Consider the following 18,706-nt stretch of genomic DNA (forward strand, 5'->3'; position numbering starts at 1 on the left):
TGTATGAACATTTAAAATGCAAATCAAGAACTATTAACATCCATGCCTATTAATTCTACACCTCTTCCTTTTTATCCTTTTATCAGGTGATACTGATCAATGACTGAAGCCCAAGGGAACTCTTGCATGGATGTCTGCTTAGTTCCCTGTTAGATCTGTTGCAGCCTCTATCAGTAGAAGAATGTTGTCATTCCCATCTGTGTGTACGCATTTGGACACATGCCTGGCTGGATGTGATGCCTCATCACTGATCAGCAAGTCCACCAGCTGGTCTTGAAGGCAAACTCTGCTGTCTGATCTGCCACAATGGTGGGAGCACCTGGCCGCAAGGATCAACAGTAGTAGATGTGGGGTTCACTTCCAGGATGACATCCCAAGTAGTGGGTGCCTGGCATTCTTGGTCCTCCGGCCATCATCCATCACCCCTTTGGATATGGACATATGGACCTAGATGATATGTTGGCAACTGCCCCCCCCCCCCCACCCCTCAAAAAAAAAAAAAAAAAAACTGTGCTAGGTCAGATACCTTCTCCAGAATCAGCAGCAAGCTGTGAGTCTGAACCATCATCACTTCCTGCCTCTCTGATGCTGGACTTTGAAGCAGCTCCCCCATCACCAGTAGCATCCGAAGCCACACCCCAGCCTTTGCAGCAAGCTGCTCACAGATTTCCTCCTCCACACAGGCCATTGGTATCTGGGCCCTATGGGCCAATTCAGTCCTGGTGGCTGTATCAATGGAGCAATTGATATTAGTATGAATATTTTCAGTGAGGTCACTACATGTGTTGTGATGCAGAAGGATACATGTGCAGGCACCAGGTCATGTGGCAAAACACCCCTGGCAGATTTAAGGGATGCAATGGAATCATCACAACCAGCTGATGTTTTCAGCCAGTTCTCTGGTGTACCTATTGATAATGATCCTGCACTGTGTGGTTTTTTCCTGGACTGTGAGTTGGACTTTCTGTTGCCTGCTGTTGACATTTCAGTCACAGATGGAGCTTGCTTATCTGTCTAATGTGGCACTGTCTTCATTCACCATTCCAGCAACAGTTGTGCTTTCAGTGAGCAAACTAGCAGCATATGGGTGTAGTGAGAGTGTGGTTTGTATTAGAGTGCTTCTCATTCAAAAATACAATCAGCATTCACCTTCACTAAAGTGTGAGTTACTGAAAATATCTGAAGTACTCTATTGGCCAAGAGGCATCCACCTCCGGAAGCTTTTTGATTTGTGTATTTCCAGAAGAGACAGGTATAATTACTTTCTGTGATTTATTTGTAAACGATATGAGCTTAATAAAATTTGTGTTGATGAAGAAGCAGAGTACAACAGCACAAATACCAATCTATTTTCTATGGCATTCACAGGTAATGTCTTGGAAGAAACATTGTCAGTGTGTCAGAGTATAAGCCCAGATTTCTCTGATTTGACTGTCATCATCATTACACAAGATGTATGTTGGATGAAGTAATATTCCTAACATCTTACTTTGCAAGTGCATTCCTTGAATTTTAAGAACAAGTTTTTTTGTAATGTCCTCAAAAATGAATCATTGCTATCTTTTCAATTGACCCAACTTTGTAGGTTTCCTTAAGGGAGGAAGAATAAGACTGGATATGAGTTTTGTGTAGGAGCTGCCTTGAAGTGAATTACATCCTTAATGTTTCTTGCATTAAATCTCAATCTGCTGTCTTCCTTTCCATCAGCTACATGACCATATAACTTTAATTTCCTGTGACTGGATACTCATAGACATTTGATGGTTGTGACTGATTCCCACTTACATACATCACACTTTTATGATGAAGAACAGTCAGAACCTCAATACGAAGAATTGTCATGTTTAAGTCTCCCTCCATCTTTTGATAGTTTTCTAATAGTGTGCCCTTCCAGTTTAAGCTGCATCAGTGATTCAATAAGTTCAAATGGTTCAAATGGCTCTAAGCACTATGGGACTTAACATCTCAGGTCATCAGCCCCCTAAACTTAGAACTACTTAAACGTAACTAACCTAAGGACAACACACACATCCATGCCCGAGGCAGAATTCAAACCTGTGACCGCAGCAGCAGCAGCAGCGTGGTTCCAGACTGAACACCTAGAACCGCTCAGCCACAGTGGTCATCCGATTCCACAAGTAAAGCTCTTTTTTCAGATTCAATGAATTCTGTTTTATCTTTGTGGTCATTTGCTTATTTTAATTTGTTCAGCTACACTATAATTACAAATGGCTTGCCCAACTATTCAAGATAATTTTTGGAAACGATATTTAGTGCAATATCATAGAAATTTTTGTCTCGGCCATACACATGAAGTCTTCCAGATTATTACAACAAATCTGAAATCTCTCTCCATTACTATAGTAGTTGTCGTGGCCTGCAGTCCAAAGGCTGGATTGACACAGCTCTCCATGCTGTTCTAGCATGTGTAAGCCTATAGTACAGCTGCATATCCTCAGAAAATATGACTACTGTAGCTTGCTTTCAGCTATTTGCAGTACCAATACAGTGAGGCCAAGTTGACTTATGTTACAAGGCCAGATCAGGCAATGATACAGACAGCAGTCCCTGCAACTATCAAAAAGCCTGCTGCCCATCTCCAGAAACTATATGTTTGTATGTCCTCCTGAAAGACACCCATCTAACATGGTTCCACCTATGATACAGTTGTATTCATCACTGACGCCTCACTGTGGCAAGTGCCATGGCTCATGGGGAACTTTACTATTGTATGATAAATGAATTTATGCATTGTATTACCCATGATTTCTTTGCAAGGTTTTGCCACTTTTATATTTATGGCAGCAGGTGGTGTAATTGACTAATTATTATTTTTGATTCAGACATGTTGTTTCATCCTTAATCCAGATTTATTTCACTTTTAATGACTGATTTTTTAAATGACTGACTGTTTTTTAAATGACAGTAAATAATTTGCATCCAGTGGTATCTAGCTAATCTGTCCAAGAAAAGTGTTATTTTTAATTCAAAATAATTTGTACTGATAATTCTATGTGTAAGTACTCCTCATATATGTGGAAGGGTTTCTCTAATCCAGAAAACTCACATGTGTACACTGTACCTGTAGTACATCCATAAAGGCCTCCTGTAGTACACCAATGGAAGTGTTTACATAACAACCTACAAGAGTCTCAAAACCACAATCCAGAGAACAGCTATAGATTCTGGAAAAAAATACTACACATTGTGAGCTATGCTTCTAATATGTTATTGAAGCTAATGGTACTCTCTACATCAGACAGAATTTTCATCCTGGGACACAAGGGGAATCCTGAAGGAGATCCCAGCACGGGGACTGAAATTTTGAGTAGTGAAGAGTTATGAAGAGGAATATGATATGACTTAACAACTCAGAAGATTTCCTGTTGACACAAATAACAATTCTGAAACTTGCTGCACCTTGTATGGCCAACAGCCACTGATCTGAAAACTTCTGCATGCTGCTAGGGAGAGGAAGGGGAGGAAGTAATGGCTAGGACAGAGTCAGTTGAATTGTGCTGTGTTGGTAGTGTAACTTCTAGTGCCATTTCCCTAGTAGGCATTCTTAAGCTACATTTTTTATTCTGCAAAGCTTTTCTCAACCTGAAGGTTGGTTTGAACACTTGTATTGCATTGGTTTATTGGAGGTGGTGTGCCTTTGCCTTCCTCTTAAAACTCCAAACCAACTTATGAGGCATTTGCAGGGGGACTTAGAGTTTAACATGGACTCCGAAACACAGTACAGCTTGACTTTCCTGCTTTTTCAGTGTAAGAAGTGATGCAAGCAATAAGTGACAGGAAAAAATCCTAAGACCAATGTGGGATTGAATACTGGACCTGTAAGTTTGTAGTCTGGAACTCAACCATAGAGTCACTGAGGTGTACAGTGCCACCTCTGCCTCAGTGTGTTGTTATCTGACTCACTTCTACAAGTGGACTATGCATCACAACTGTTTAGCATGTGTTTAGTGGCATGAATTAGCAACTTGTGGTTTCTAGCATCTATTGTGTATATGGAATTTTGATCACAAAATACATGTTATCTGGCTAAGTTTGCTTCCTTTAATCTCAAATGATCTCAGAATAATTTCTATCTGGGGCTCAGATGAATAATTCACTGAGAAATTTTACTGTTTGGAGTGAGGACTAACTAACAATTTATGCGGTTGTTACAGAAATTAGTTATGCTTGTGTCTGTGTACCATCTCTGACTTGCTAAATGGAGGATCAATGCATCGTGAGGCAGTAAGGGTTAACATACTCTGTACGCTTGTAATGATTACATAAGTTAATGTATAAAACTCTTACCAATAAATGGTGTGGAAATTGTATCTCTATGCTGTGTCACTATTCTGCTGGCACCCAGTTTCACACAGTGTTGACTCCAAATTTCTGCATCGAACCACTATTCTGCTGGTACCCAGTTTCCCACAGTGGTGACTCCAAATTTCTGCATCAAACCACAATTTAGCTGTGAAGTCAAAAATCTGCTGCCTCAGTTATGCCATTGAGAATGCTGCCACTACAACTTCACTGTTTCTTCAGCAATGTTGACAACATCTCTCAACAAGTGCTTGTGAATTCCCCACACATTCCGTGCAAAATCAATAAACATCCACCAAGGCTTGGATGACACTACACTGCTGAATGATATAGTGACAATGCCATCATTGTTCACCGTATCTTTCGACCAAACTTGCAACACTGCCTATGCAAAGCAGCAAACTGTGCCATGAGGAGCATTGAATATACTGAGTGACTTCAAGATAAACATTCCAGATTTGACACTGAGTGAATCTATTCCTGGTACTTCAGACAAAAATGCAGTAAAGAAACACAATAAACAGTGTCTGTCCCTCTTTGTAACAAACATTAATCTAAGTCCTTTGACTTTCACAAAGGAAAAAACATTGCCTGATCCAATGCTAGTGTTATGAGCCTTATGACACTCACATTAATGACCTGAATCATACAGATGCCTTCCACACTGCCATTACAGATGAACAACAATGCCTACACCATACCACCCCATCATTCTGTTTCATCATCCATCTGACAATGGACTGTGGGATCAAGGTTTACATCACCTTTCAGTACCTGTGCATTCTGATTTTCCAGATCCTATTCTGACTGTTGTGACCACATGCGAGTTCTGAGAGACAGACTATGACATCACTCACATCCCTGCTGTGCCAGGCAACACAATTGACTTGCTTCCAGTCCAGCATCATGCTTTCCATTTGCAATCACCTGCACACAACACCAAAACCAACTAGGTACTTCATGAGCACACCTTGGCAAGGTCAGATATCGCTGTCTCCCAGTTCAAATGATGTCACACCTGTATCAGTCATGTCACAAATGACTGCACATCCATACAATTCCCTGAGATGTGGACTGTATCATTGGATAATAAATGGACTATGTCTTCCTTCTTTACATTGCCAGGACCTCATGCGCACTCTCACATACAATTTCTGCTGCCTCAGACATGTGACACTGGGAAAGCAGTATGTACTGTGATGGCCCTTGAACTTCACTCACATGTGCAGCTGTTCTTCAAACACCCACCCAAGTCCTATGCGCATTGTGATGTGATGCTGATCATCTCTTGCACTGATACTCCAGCATCTCCAGCATTGTCATGCTCACCTCACAATGTTGCCTCACAATAAAACCACTGACAGCCATCATACCATCCACCATCATCTGAAACTATGATTGTTCTGCACAGATTCTCTCATGAGGTGGTTTGCCCTCAGTGAATGTTTGATGTCAGCCAATGGCAACACTGCGGATCATGAGAAGTTCACCATTCTTCTTAACCACCTCAGATACAGTTTGGACCTTATTAGCAATTTGCTTTTGGGTGTTCCAGCATCTCACAAATACAGAACTTCTAAGACAATGTTGCTACAATGACTAATAAACACATCTGGGCAGCAGCTAAACCTCATCATCAATGAGACTACTTTGAAAAACTGCATGCTGTCTTCACTCTGGCACTGCTCGTGAGCTCCAATTGACCAAACGCTCCTGTCTGACCACATGCTATTGGCAGTTTGGCTCCTAAAACTGCCAGAGAACATCCATGCTAGCACACAACCAAAAGTGCTATGTCACTGTCAATGTTCAGTACACATGCACCAAAATTGATTTTGCACGATCCCGGCTGAGTTATCCCGACATTCTGTGCAGCTGTGGACTGCCTGATGATGAACACACCAGCCCAAACTGGGCTGTGTCCCTGGCCTCTACCACCCCAAGCACCTTTCATGGCTCCGGCAATCCACAATTGCTTATATTATGGCCGAAGTTGTCACTCCCCATCTCCCAGTTGGCCACTTGATGTATAAACAAAAGCTGCACCAACCAAGTGAATCACATGCCTCCATGCCCAACACATTACAACGTACTGCTGGCTTCACACCAGATTTTGCAAGATGCACAGTGCTGCAGATAACCCTGCATCTACCCAAACTAGTATGTAGATGTGACGTACGTGCACCAGACTGCTCTTCATAAACAAGATGCCTCTTCACATCACAACAAAGGGCAGATTGTCCCCATCTGTTCATCCATGACAGGCACTTGCACATATATTTCCTTGTTGATACTGGGGCTGATGTGAGTGCTATACTGCCTGCTCTCACACCTGCCACACTGTTGCTGTCACCACTGCAACTGCATCTGGCAAATGACCCTGTGATCACAGTTGCTGGAACTGCACACATCATGCTCAACCTTGGTACAGATATGCAAAATACCTTGGATGTTGGTAGTGGCAGAGAGAGTTGAACAGTCCTAGGAGCCAACTTCCTCCAGCACTACCAACTAATGCCAGATTTAAATCACATCCTCCTATTATGACAGAATGACGAGCAACTGATCTGTGGTATGGTAAATGATACACCACCTGCCGTCATTGCAGCACCCTCAATCACGCTGCTGCCACTTGATGTATCACTCAACCTGAAGCTACAAAGCGAAAAACTTTTCAACCAGCTAAGCTTAAAGACAGCTGAGACTCTTCATTACATCCTGACAACAACAAGGTCATGTACCTCACCAACAAACAACTACGGAGACAAGTAGTGGACACCACCATGTCACTACATGCAGCTCAGCAGAAGCTTGATGACCATCATCCTGACACTGATCACTACCACAGTGCTGCTATTACAGCCACTTCTCAAGTTAGCGAAGCATCATAACTCCCACTTGAGAGGATTCCTGAGACAACGTCATGTGACATTAACAGTGATGGTGAATCACATCACACCCTGCTTCCTGGACACACTCCATGCTCCTCCATTAGACAACATGCAATATGTATTGTGGGGGATGGTACAGTCCATTTCACTACAACCACACCAGACTCCCTGTCCATTGCTGTGTCCATCATCTAGCTCCTCACAAACTTGAAGTGGCTAAAGCTGCGGTGGACTAACTTTCACGAAGTGGCATGGGCTGACTATGCCAACCCATCAAACAGTGCTTGGGTCCCTCCAATAAAACTAGCTCATAAAAAGAATGTTACTTGGCACTCATGTGGCAACTACCACTGCCTTAACGCCCATACAATCACTGACAGCTACCCCATTCTGAACTTGCAAAAATTTTCAGTGTCGTTGACTGCAAAACAGCATACCTGCAGATTCTGATGGCGGATGAAGAGGTACCAAAAACTGTGATAATCATACAATTCAGTCTCTTTGTGTTCCTCTATGCTGTATGGACTAAAAATATGGCACAGAGATGCCAAGATTTATTGGTAGCTTACTGTTCAATTTGCCTTTTTGTTCCACCTGTCTGGATGATGTTATGATTATTTTGCAGAATGAGCAAGACCATGATGAACACCTTTTTATCCTCCTTGATAAGCTGGCCTCCCATGGGGTCAGAATAAACAATGACGAATGCCAACTTTGGCAACTCCATGTGACCTTTTTTGGGTACCACATTGGCGTGTATGGGGTGCCTCTTACTTCTGAGGAAACTGTTCAGACATGCCCCTCCCACCTCCCAACAACTACCAAGAGCTGCATATTTTTTTTGGGTAGTAAATTTGTACTGTACCTAGTTGCCACACACCTCTGAGACTTTGCCACCACTCATACAAGCACTTGCATGGCGAGAATACATATGGTAAATGATGCCTTGTTAAGACACTGCAAATGCTGGCAGCCTTTCAACAAAATAAAAGGACACATGTTACATGCCATGACCCTAACCAACCCATCACGTAATGTACATCTAATTATTGTGTGTGATGCTAGTGATCACTCAGCCACTCAGATCTTCTTGCATAAACTTACTGACACCCACAAAAATGGTCCTTACTTGACTGCAAACTACTAGTGATATATGAAGCAGTTTGTCACTTTCAAGATGATGTTGATGGGAGAACTCTTACCATATACACAGACCATCATCCATTGGCAGATGCATTCCACAACTTGTCAGCAGATTCTGCATCCAGGAGATTCTGCCACCTAGATTTTGCAGTAGAGTTCACTATCAATGTGTGATACATGAAAGGTTCCAATAATATTGTGGTGGACTCTCTTGTCCTTATCACTGCTACCTCCACCTGGCTGGACTTTGATAGAAGTGCAGATGCACAAGTGACAGATGCCAATGTCCACAGCTTGTTTAACAAATAAGACAGTAGACTCCAATTGCAACAATGCACACTATCCAGCATGACCAAACAAGTTTGGTGTGACATTTCAAATGAATGGGCTCAGCCAGACATCCCAAAACCATGTTTCAGAACAATTTTTTACCTTCTTCACAACCTTGCTTATCTGAGCCCTACCACATGCCACATCAGGCCACATGTGGCCTAACATTAAAAAGGGTTGTACCACATGGACCAGGACTTGTATGTGTGCCAGCAGGCAAGGACTGACATCCACACACAGTCCCCTTTTGGTAAATTGCTGACGGCAAAGGGGCAGTTCCATCTCATCAACATAGACATCTCAGGAGCACTCCCTGAAACGCATAGTTCCCATTACATTCTATCAATCATAGATCTTGTTACATGATGGGTGGAGGCCACGCCCATTTACAACATATCAATAGAGACAGTATGAAAAACTTTCATCAACAGCTAGATTGCCAGATTTGGCTGCCCAGCCTCCTTAATGTTGGAGCAGGGTCAGACTTTTGAATGCCAACTATTCAATGACTTATGCCACCTAAGCAGATGCCACCAGTTCCACACAACCACCTTGTACCTCCAGTCCACTGGCCTCATGGAAGGGTGGATCAGGCAATAAAAGCTGCTTCATGTGCCACTCAGAATTGTTGGTGGAGGCCCTTCCAAGGGTTCTTGTAGGCATTCACACAACACATAAAGATGACCTTGATGTGTCGCTCACTGAAATAATATTGATATGGTGTAAAGTCAAACACTGGCATACCAGTTGGGAATGATAGAGCAGAGAGGGCTGTGTGAAAATGTCAGTCAATTGCACACTGACAAACCCCTCTCTAGGATGACAATGCAACGGCAGTGGCCTCTATGTGAAGAGGACATAAGCACTGTACCTGATTGGTTGAGGCCCAGTAAAAGAGAAGCTTCAGGTCTAGCAACCTGAATAGAAGCATGAACTGTATTACTTCACTTGTGTTAGGAATTGCGTACACTGAGAAAGCTTGTATATTTTGCCTGTTGCCCTTTGCTTGTGACACATCTATGAAATTCTCAAAGTTAAGTATAGTCTTTTATTTTTTTGTAATAAAATTCGCTTGAATTGTTGTCTAGTGATCTAAGAAAGCAAGTTTCCTAGACACCACCTATTTGGTGACTAGGTAGGATTTAACAACTATATGGTGGGCCCCTCACTCTACCCACTGAATCCATAGTGCATGCTATGGTCCAATTATCAGACTTAGTGGTGCGAGTGTGCACACACATCCAAAACATCTGTGTGCCAACCCACCTCATCTCATGGCACAATTAATTTTTATTCATAAAGATCTGGCCACTTGTTCTCTTGTGATGCAGTGTACAGACACAATGAATCCCGCCCTGCAACCACCGTTTACAGGACCATACTAAGAGCTGAACTGTGATAAAAACACTTTTGATATCAAAATTGCTGAAAAAAACAACATTGTCTGTGAACCGACTTAAAGCAGTGTGGACATAAGCAGATCTGTCACAACAGACACTCTCCACCCCCACCATCTCCTATGCACCTCTTAGTCAATTTCTAAGTGTGTGTAAATCTCCATGATTTTCTGCCTGATGACATATCTGCCACATTACATGATACCAACCTCGTGGTTATAGCTACCTACATGGACAGGTGGTCAGTTGCAAGTGCTGTCACACACGATCCACTGCTGTTCAGAAATTGATGTGATGGGACTCACCTCCCATTTTCAGCAGACAGTACACTCACCATCACCACCATGGTTTACAACACTACCAGCCCTGCAACACCTCCTGTGGATGAAACAGTGCAAGGAAACTCCACCAACATGCCTCCCTCTCCAATTGCCACTCCTGAGTCAGCAACAATTAAAGATGCCCCAGAGACTACTTCCATATCTGCCAATGCCACCAGTGGCAACCTGGTAGTTGTACTGCTGACATCACACTTTGGGCATGCTCTGCAGCCCCCTCTGCACCTTGCTGACTACAATGTGTCTTCCATCGCATCAACCATTACAAAGCTGCCTACACCACTTATGACAGACAACGCCCCACTGCAGCCTATTCTCACATGCTCTGCTCCATAAGGGTTGGGCTCTGTGGTGGCATAACACCTCTGACTCTGTAAATGGAGGATCACTGCCCAGTGAGGCAGAAGTAGTTAGTACTTTCCATATTCTCATAATGATTACATGAATTATGTATATTGTGCTTACCAATAAATAAATAGTGTGGAAATCATATCTCTATGCTGTGTCACTATTTTGCCAACACTCTGATGATACTCCCTTTCCCACACATTCAGTTAATGTTGTGATCAGTTTTGTGGGGTTATAACATAGCCCAACATTCACACCCAGATAGAGTGTATGATGCAGCAGTATCAGCTACTACACACAAGATTGGAGGTAGCCGATATGTCATGGCCATCATCCCAGTTGTCAATCTGCTGTCACATGACAGAGCAGCAACATGAAACCTATTGATACCATCAATATGTCTTCTATCTGTCAAAAATGGCTTTCCATCTCTAACTGCAAACAACCAGCACAGAACTGAGCAATCTGTCATTACTAAACACAATTTTTGAAGAGTATGGAATTATTAAAATACATAAAATGATTAAATTAAACTGATAAAACAGTGGAAATAGAGTGAAACTGAACTGAATGGAAAGTCCCATTGATTTTCCTGACAATGTGCCATAAATGTTGTTAATAGTCCTACCCAAAGATGTACCCAGTAAGAGGCAAGGCAGAGCAGCTTACACTCTCATGCCTTCCTCCCCTCTTCCAACCTCTATCAGAAAGACTTATGTAATAATTCTGTATCAGTATGAACAAAGCCAGAACATGTAATAGACACTGTCTAGTAAAAGGTGGATCTAGAGCTGTTTCATTAAGAAATATCAGAATTGTTTCCTTATGTAATCATTCACAAGGAAATGAATACGGGCTGCCCTCCTCCTACTCCCTTCTGACCTTGCCCCTCCACTTCATCCAGTTCAGATTCTGGGTATGTTCTTGTTGCTAAATGTGTTTCCATGTATGTATGTAGAAGTAGGAGAAGGTGGTGCCGCTGACAATGGTGAACCACACTGCTAAGCTCTGAACATGTGTCTAATAATTTATAATGTTTAAAATAGGAAAAGATAGATTGGCATTTACCATAAAGATGGCATGTTAAGTTGCACACAGGCACATTTAAAAGACAGTTACACATATGCTTTTGGCTGCAGCCTTCATCAGAACAAGAAAGAGAAACTCACACCATTCATTCACCAAGCAAGCACACCTCACACACATATGACCATATGACCGCCAACTCCAGCACCAGTGTGTATTTTCAATGTGTCTGTCTCCAACTTAACATGTTATATATATATATATATATATATATATATATATATATATATATATATATATATATATATATATATATATATATATGAGACTTGTCAGCAAGAAGAAATTTTGTAAAGGTTTGAAATTACATGTAAAGTTTGTTGCAAGTTGCTAATTGCTCTCAATCACAAATACTGGATGGATGAAGTCTGGGAAGTCATGCATTGTAAGCTAGATACTTTTTCAGTCCCACCCCTACCCTTTTTATAGGTAGATGGTATCTGAGCATGTTTTCCATATCCCCTCCTAAACCACAGGACAGATTTCAACCAAACTTGGTACACATATACCTTACTGTCAGCTGACAGTTGCTATGGGGGTAAGACTCATCTACTTTATCACAGGGATAAAGGTGGGGAAAAAAACTAGCTATCCCACAATGCATAACTTCCCAGATTTTATCCACTCAGTATTTGTGGATGAGAGCACTTAGTGACTTGCAAAAAACTTTAAATTTCAAACCATTACAAAATTCCTTCCTGCTGACAACTCCTTCAAAATGATGAAAGGAAAGTTGTAAATTTGTGGTAAGGACTATTGAACCAAACTGCTGAGGTCATGAGTCCCTAGGCTTACACACTAATTAAACTAACTTAAACTAACTTACACTAAGGACAACACACACACACACACACCCATGCCTGAAGGAAAAATGTTTATCGCTTATTACTTTTCTACTGTTCATGCAATAAAAGTACCACATGAGGCATGACATTATAATTTGCTACTACTAACTGTATTCATGACATTTTACAGACAGTAAACACATATACCACTCAATATAAGTGCAAAATTATATCATTGCATGACACATGGTTCAGGAGATATGACATCATTAACAGTGAAATGCATGAAAAACTGTCTCATTATGCATGATGTTTTTAATTTATTACTTCTTTGCTACTAACTCTATTCACAATAAATTTTGCAGACAGTATCCACATATGAATTTACCTGCAATGGTCTATCATTGTATGACACATTGTTCAAGAGATCTGAAGTCATAAACAGTGAGATGCATGAAATACTACTGCATTGTGCATGACATTAAATTTACTGCTTTGTTACTACTAATTCCACTCACAACACATTTTGTAGACAGGGTCCAGATATCCCAGTGAATGTACTTACAAAATTATCCCACTGTATGACATATATTTCAGGAAAGATAGTGTCATGAACGTTGTGCATGAGCCAGATGCTGCATAGCATGGGTGTGGATGCAAAGCTCTAAATACCTGGGCAGTGCTGGGTTTCTTCATAAGAATTAAATAAATAAAAGCACTACATTGTCACAGACAAATGTAATTTGGGGACTATTCAATTACAAAAGCTCATGGACAATAAATAAGTTAACCTCTCGGATGAAGCAGGCACTGCACAGCAGCCTTTGAGTTCAGTGTGTTGCCCTGACAGTGGCTATACTACTACTGCAGAGATAATCTTTGAAATTTCATAGTACATACCAGAACCTTGAGTCCGCTGTGATATTGTAGGGGTTGGAGAACTCTGACCTAGCTGATTAAATGCTTGAAGATAGAACTGATGTCTGGTACCACACTGGAGATTTTTTAAAGTGAAATGTGATTCATGAGCAGGGATCTTTATCTTCTCCCACTCACCAAATTCTCTTTTGAAATGTAGATAATAACCTGGAATTACACCATCAGCAATGAAAAGCATAAATACAAACAAATAAATTTATTTATTCCATGAAAAGAGGTGGAAGAATGTTGAAACTAGAATAGACTTTTAGGACAATGGTTTGATCCCCCAAGAGGCTGTACTTTCTTTTGTGATGAATACACTTTTGTTTAATAAGACAATGGATCTATAAAACATTTCTCCTAGTCACTTAGTTTGTAATAAAATCAACATATCCCTCCACATCCAGGTCAGATTCTTTTTGAGGACATTTCTTCATTACATTACATCAACAATTAATAGCATTCGCCATACCTTTTACAGTACTCCCTCTTGATGGAGGTGGCAGCCATGTCAGGCTGATGGTGGATGTAGAGTGAGAAGCTGCTTGAAAATCTGTTGGAGCAGATGGAACTGAAACAATTAAAAATAAGGTTCATGTTTTTGAGGCAAAAACTTTTAAACTTGTGGGTTAACTGAGATCACTGAACAAAAATATGATGATCATAGCTTGGCCAAATTATATGACTGTGATATGCTGAACTGAATTTGTTTATTTATTTTTTGTACAATTTCATAGCCAATTAACAGTGGTGACAATTAAGAGACAAAAAATGAATATAAGGATTATTCAAAAAATATCACATAGGAAACAAAGCAAGTCATTACTACATAAAATCACATACTGCTATGCAAAATCTAATATTTGTCAGTAATCCATGAGAAGTTTTGTACAATAGGATTGAAATTTTATAGGAGAACCTCTGTATGGCTATAACTTGATGTAGAACAAAGAAAGAACCGATTGAAATATCACTACATTAAAAGTGTCTGTCAATTTGTTGTGGGTATATCTTCATAGTGACCAAAGAGGAGACACAAGCAGATGGTGCAATAACTTTGTGCAGATTCCAGTAATTGTTACAAATCATAATCAATGCTGCATGCACGTAAGTAGCCCATTCCTAGTAAAAGGAAGTTTGTTTCATCATCAGTATGAGAGGATTCTGAGTACCAGTTTTGGTGGATAAAAATTCAGTTTGTTTTGATAAAGAAGGTCTGGATGTGTTCCACATCTCCTGAAATTATTTTATGAAGTCACGGAAATCCTAAATCATGTTAGGCTAGTTATATTTGAGTATGCTATCCAGAGTATGTTTAGAATTGTATCCTCTATCTTGGTTCATCACATTTCACAGATTCTCAATTACTGACTGATCAGCTAATTCTGCCAGACAATGAATTGACTGGTATGAGGTACTTCATAGTTGGACACTTGGCACCATGAGTTGTAGCTTATTGTCCCTCACCACCAGCTACTATTCCATCCACAACTGCGTGATTCTTTATTTAAAGAGCAAGAGAAAAGCCTACATGAGAAAGCCTCCTTGTGTTATCTGCAGGCTTCTTCAGCTGTTACAGCAGCTTGTATGTTTCCCCACATCCTAACACAGTATGAAGCATATATTCCAGATTACCTTGTTATAGAACTACAAGAGTGTATAATTTTCTCTGTTGACCACATTTGATGTATTGTTAACAAGGCACTAAAGAAATTATTGTGTTGATGTCTCATCTGCTTCTTTACTTTTTGGATAATATGCAGCTTTGCCCCAAGTATTGTTTAATTCTCTAGAAAGACGAATCTTGGAGAAAACAAGCAGTCTATGGAAATCTTGTCTACCAGTGTCTACAGTAAAACTGTGGTACTTCTCTGTATAATTATGAAATAAAGACATTGAAGTGCATTTTTGTAATTTTGTCAGCTTTTAAAATAATATAGGCACTCTTAAGAAATGAAGCTATGATAAAGCTTTTATTTGAGCCATACCCATCTTTTAATGACCATCATCCTCATGCATCACTGGAATCATTGGTTGCAGACAATTAATAAAAAGTCACTCAACTGTCAGTAGGACCTAAGGCATGTGGGAGACAGTGGGATGAATCGTAGGCCTATTCTTTACTTTTTTGCATCATGAGGTGTCGTCACCTTGTGTTAAATCGCTTCTCTCTGGCATCAGCACAGGACTGGGAATATGATTGTCCTAAAAGCCTCCCATGGACATGCTAGCTCCCTCATGCTGCCACATGTCCAACTATTATAGATAAGGCAGGCTGGGAGCCCCGTAGACCATATGTTCATAAACAAGCCAGGACACACAATAGCTCTGCTGCAGCAGGGGATCTCTACACATTTTAAAATATTCAGAACTTTTACAGGCAGTACTTTGAGGTTCCTGAAGTGTGACAAACAGATAAGCTTGTTAAAATCTACATCTCATCTATTCTTCAGAAACCACCTTACGATGTGTGATTTTTCCCCTTTCCCTTTTACATTCGTGAAAGACATGTTGTTGAGTATTGATAAAGCTCCCTATCAACTCTGATCCCTCTTATATTGTCATCATGATAATTTTATGAGACTCATGTGGGAGGAAGTACTTCTTGAGATGTACTTCTTGAAGTACTTCTTGAGACATACGGTCTCAAAATTTCATCAGTAAACCTCTTCATGAAGCACAATTCCTCTCTAGCAGTGTCTACCACTGGAGTTTGTTGAGCATCTCCATACAGCTCTTGCACTTACTACAAATCACCCATGACAAAATGTGCCAATCTTCATTGGAGCTTCATCATGTATCCTGTTAATGTCTCTTATTTGCTGAGGGTCCTAGACTGATAAACAATACCCAAGAATTGCTCAAAAATGGATTACTACTATGTTTCCTTAAGATTTTAATAATGAAACTCATTTCATTTATTAGCATTCTTTTGTTGTATACATAACACAGGAATTGTCATGTAGACAGACAATGTTTACAATTTGTAGCTATAAGAGTTAAGATATTTCACTGAATCTTGATACATTATAGCCATGAAATTGCAGACACAATATAATCACTTTTTTCACATAGACCTTTTGCCAATGAAAAAATAAATACTCTTCATATATTTGTACAAATATGTGTAATGTTTACATTAATTGTAAGTATCCTGCAGTGAGGAGGAGGGGGAGGAGGAGGAGGAGGATTAGTGTTTAATATCCTGATGACAATGAGGTCAGTAGAGACACAGTACACACTCTGAAAGGATGGGGAAGGAAATGGGCTGTGCCCCTTCAAAGGGACCATTCTGTCATTTTCAACCTTTAATCAGGATGGCCAGATGCAGGTTTGAACCAGTCTAGTGTGCTAAACACTGTGTCCCCTCACTCAGTCAGGTGTCCTGTGGTAGAGCATGTTGAATTTCAACTTGAGTGCTGGGATGAGTAACAAGAGAAACGGCTTATTGGAATGATCCTGTTATTCATGTTTTAACTGTGGTAATAATTAACATATCCTGAGTGTTATAGAATCTTTGAGTTAATGACATCTTCCTTAATCCTCTTTAAAAGTAAGCATATTTTAAAATTTCCTTCGCTTTTTAAGCAAAGCAGTGTACAAAATTTTTGGAAGATACAGTGCACTGTTCTGCTACATGCCTCCATGAAAAACAATGTGCCTGCCATAAGAAGGTTGTCATCTGCTTTTCTACTGTTAAACAACAGTGTGGAACTGCACTGAATGCCTTCCAAAAGTCAGGGAGCATGGCATCAATGTATGTGCTATTGTCTACATATCTTGGGTGCGACAAATTACACTCCTGGAAATGGAAAAAAGAACACATTGACACCGGTGTGTCAGACCCACCATACTTGCTCCGGACACTGCGAGAGGGCTGTACAAGCAATGATCACACGCACGGCACAGCGGACACACCAGGAACCGCGGTGTTGGCCGTCGAATGGCGCTAGCTGCGCAGCATTTGTGCACCGCCACCGTCAGTGTCAGCCAGTTTGCCGTGGCATACGGAGCTCCATCGCAGTCTTTAACACTGGTAGCATGCCGCGACAGCGTGGACGTGAACCGTATGTGCAGTTGACGGACTTTGAGCGAGGGCGTATAGTGGGCATGCGGGAGGCCGGGTGGACGTACCGCCGAATTTCTCAACACGTGGGGCGTGAGGTCTCCACAGTACATCGATGTTGTCGCCAGTGGTCGGCGGAAGGTGCACGTGCCCGTCGACCTGGGACCGGACCGCAGCGACACACAGATGCACGCCAGGACCGTAGGATCCTACGCAGTGCCGTAGGGGACCGCACCACCACTTCCCAGCAAATTAGGGACACTGTTGCTCCTGGGGTATCGGCGAGGACCATTCGCAACCGTCTCCATGAAGCTGGGCTACGGTCCCGCACACCGTTAGGCCGTCTTCCGCTCATGCCCCAACATCGTGCAGCCCGCCTCCAGTGGTGTCGCGACAGGTGTGAATGGAGGGACGAATGGAGACGTGTCGTCTTCAGCGATGAGAGTCGCTTCTGCCTTGGTGCCAATGATGGTCGTATGCGTGTTTGGCGCCGTGCAGGTGAGCGCCACAATCAGGACTGCATATGACCGAGGCACACAGGGCCAACACCCGGCATCATGGTGTGGGGAGCGATCTCCTACACTGGCCGTACACCACTGGTGATCGTCGAGGGGACACTGAATAGTGCACAGTACATCCAAACCGTCATCGAACCCATCGTTCTACCATTCCTAGACCGGCAAGGGAACTTGCTGGTCCAACAGGACAATGCACATCCGCATGTATCCCGTGCCACCCAACGTGCTCTAGAAGGTGTAAGTCAACTACCCTGGCCAGCAAGATCTCCGGATCTGTCCCCCATTGAGCATGTTTGGGACTGGATGAAGCGTCGTCTCACGCGGTCTGCACGTCCAGCACGAACGCTGGTCCAACTGAGGCGCCAGGTAGAAATAGCATGGCAAGCCGTTCCACAGGACTACATCCAGCATCTCTACGATCATCTCCATGGGAGAATAGCAGCCTGCATTGCTGCGAAAGGTGGATATACACTGTACTAGTGCCGACATTGTGCATGCTCTGTTGCCTGTGTCTATGTGCCTATGATTCTGTCAGTGTGATCATGTGATGTATCTGAGCC

The 18,706-nt window shown here is 41.7% G+C and overlaps 1 protein-coding gene across 1 annotated transcript in view; it reads right to left on the bottom strand.

Annotated features, from left to right (window-relative positions):
- The window catches only part of LOC126235074 (Down syndrome cell adhesion molecule-like protein 1 homolog), a 190,267-nt gene that overhangs the window by 50,393 nt on the left and 121,168 nt on the right, over positions 1–18,706 (bottom strand). Inside the window, exons 18-19 of the mRNA XM_049943808.1 lie at positions 14,035–14,133; positions 13,542–13,727 (exon numbers count right to left, since the gene is read on the bottom strand). Of these exons, the coding sequence (XP_049799765.1) occupies positions 13,542–13,727; positions 14,035–14,133 (285 nt within the window). The remainder of the gene's footprint in view (positions 1–13,541; positions 13,728–14,034; positions 14,134–18,706) is intronic.

The sequence above is a fragment of the Schistocerca nitens genome, chromosome 2 (genome assembly GCF_023898315.1).
Source record: "Schistocerca nitens isolate TAMUIC-IGC-003100 chromosome 2, iqSchNite1.1, whole genome shotgun sequence".
Classification (NCBI taxonomy): Eukaryota; Metazoa; Arthropoda; class Insecta; order Orthoptera; family Acrididae; genus Schistocerca; species Schistocerca nitens.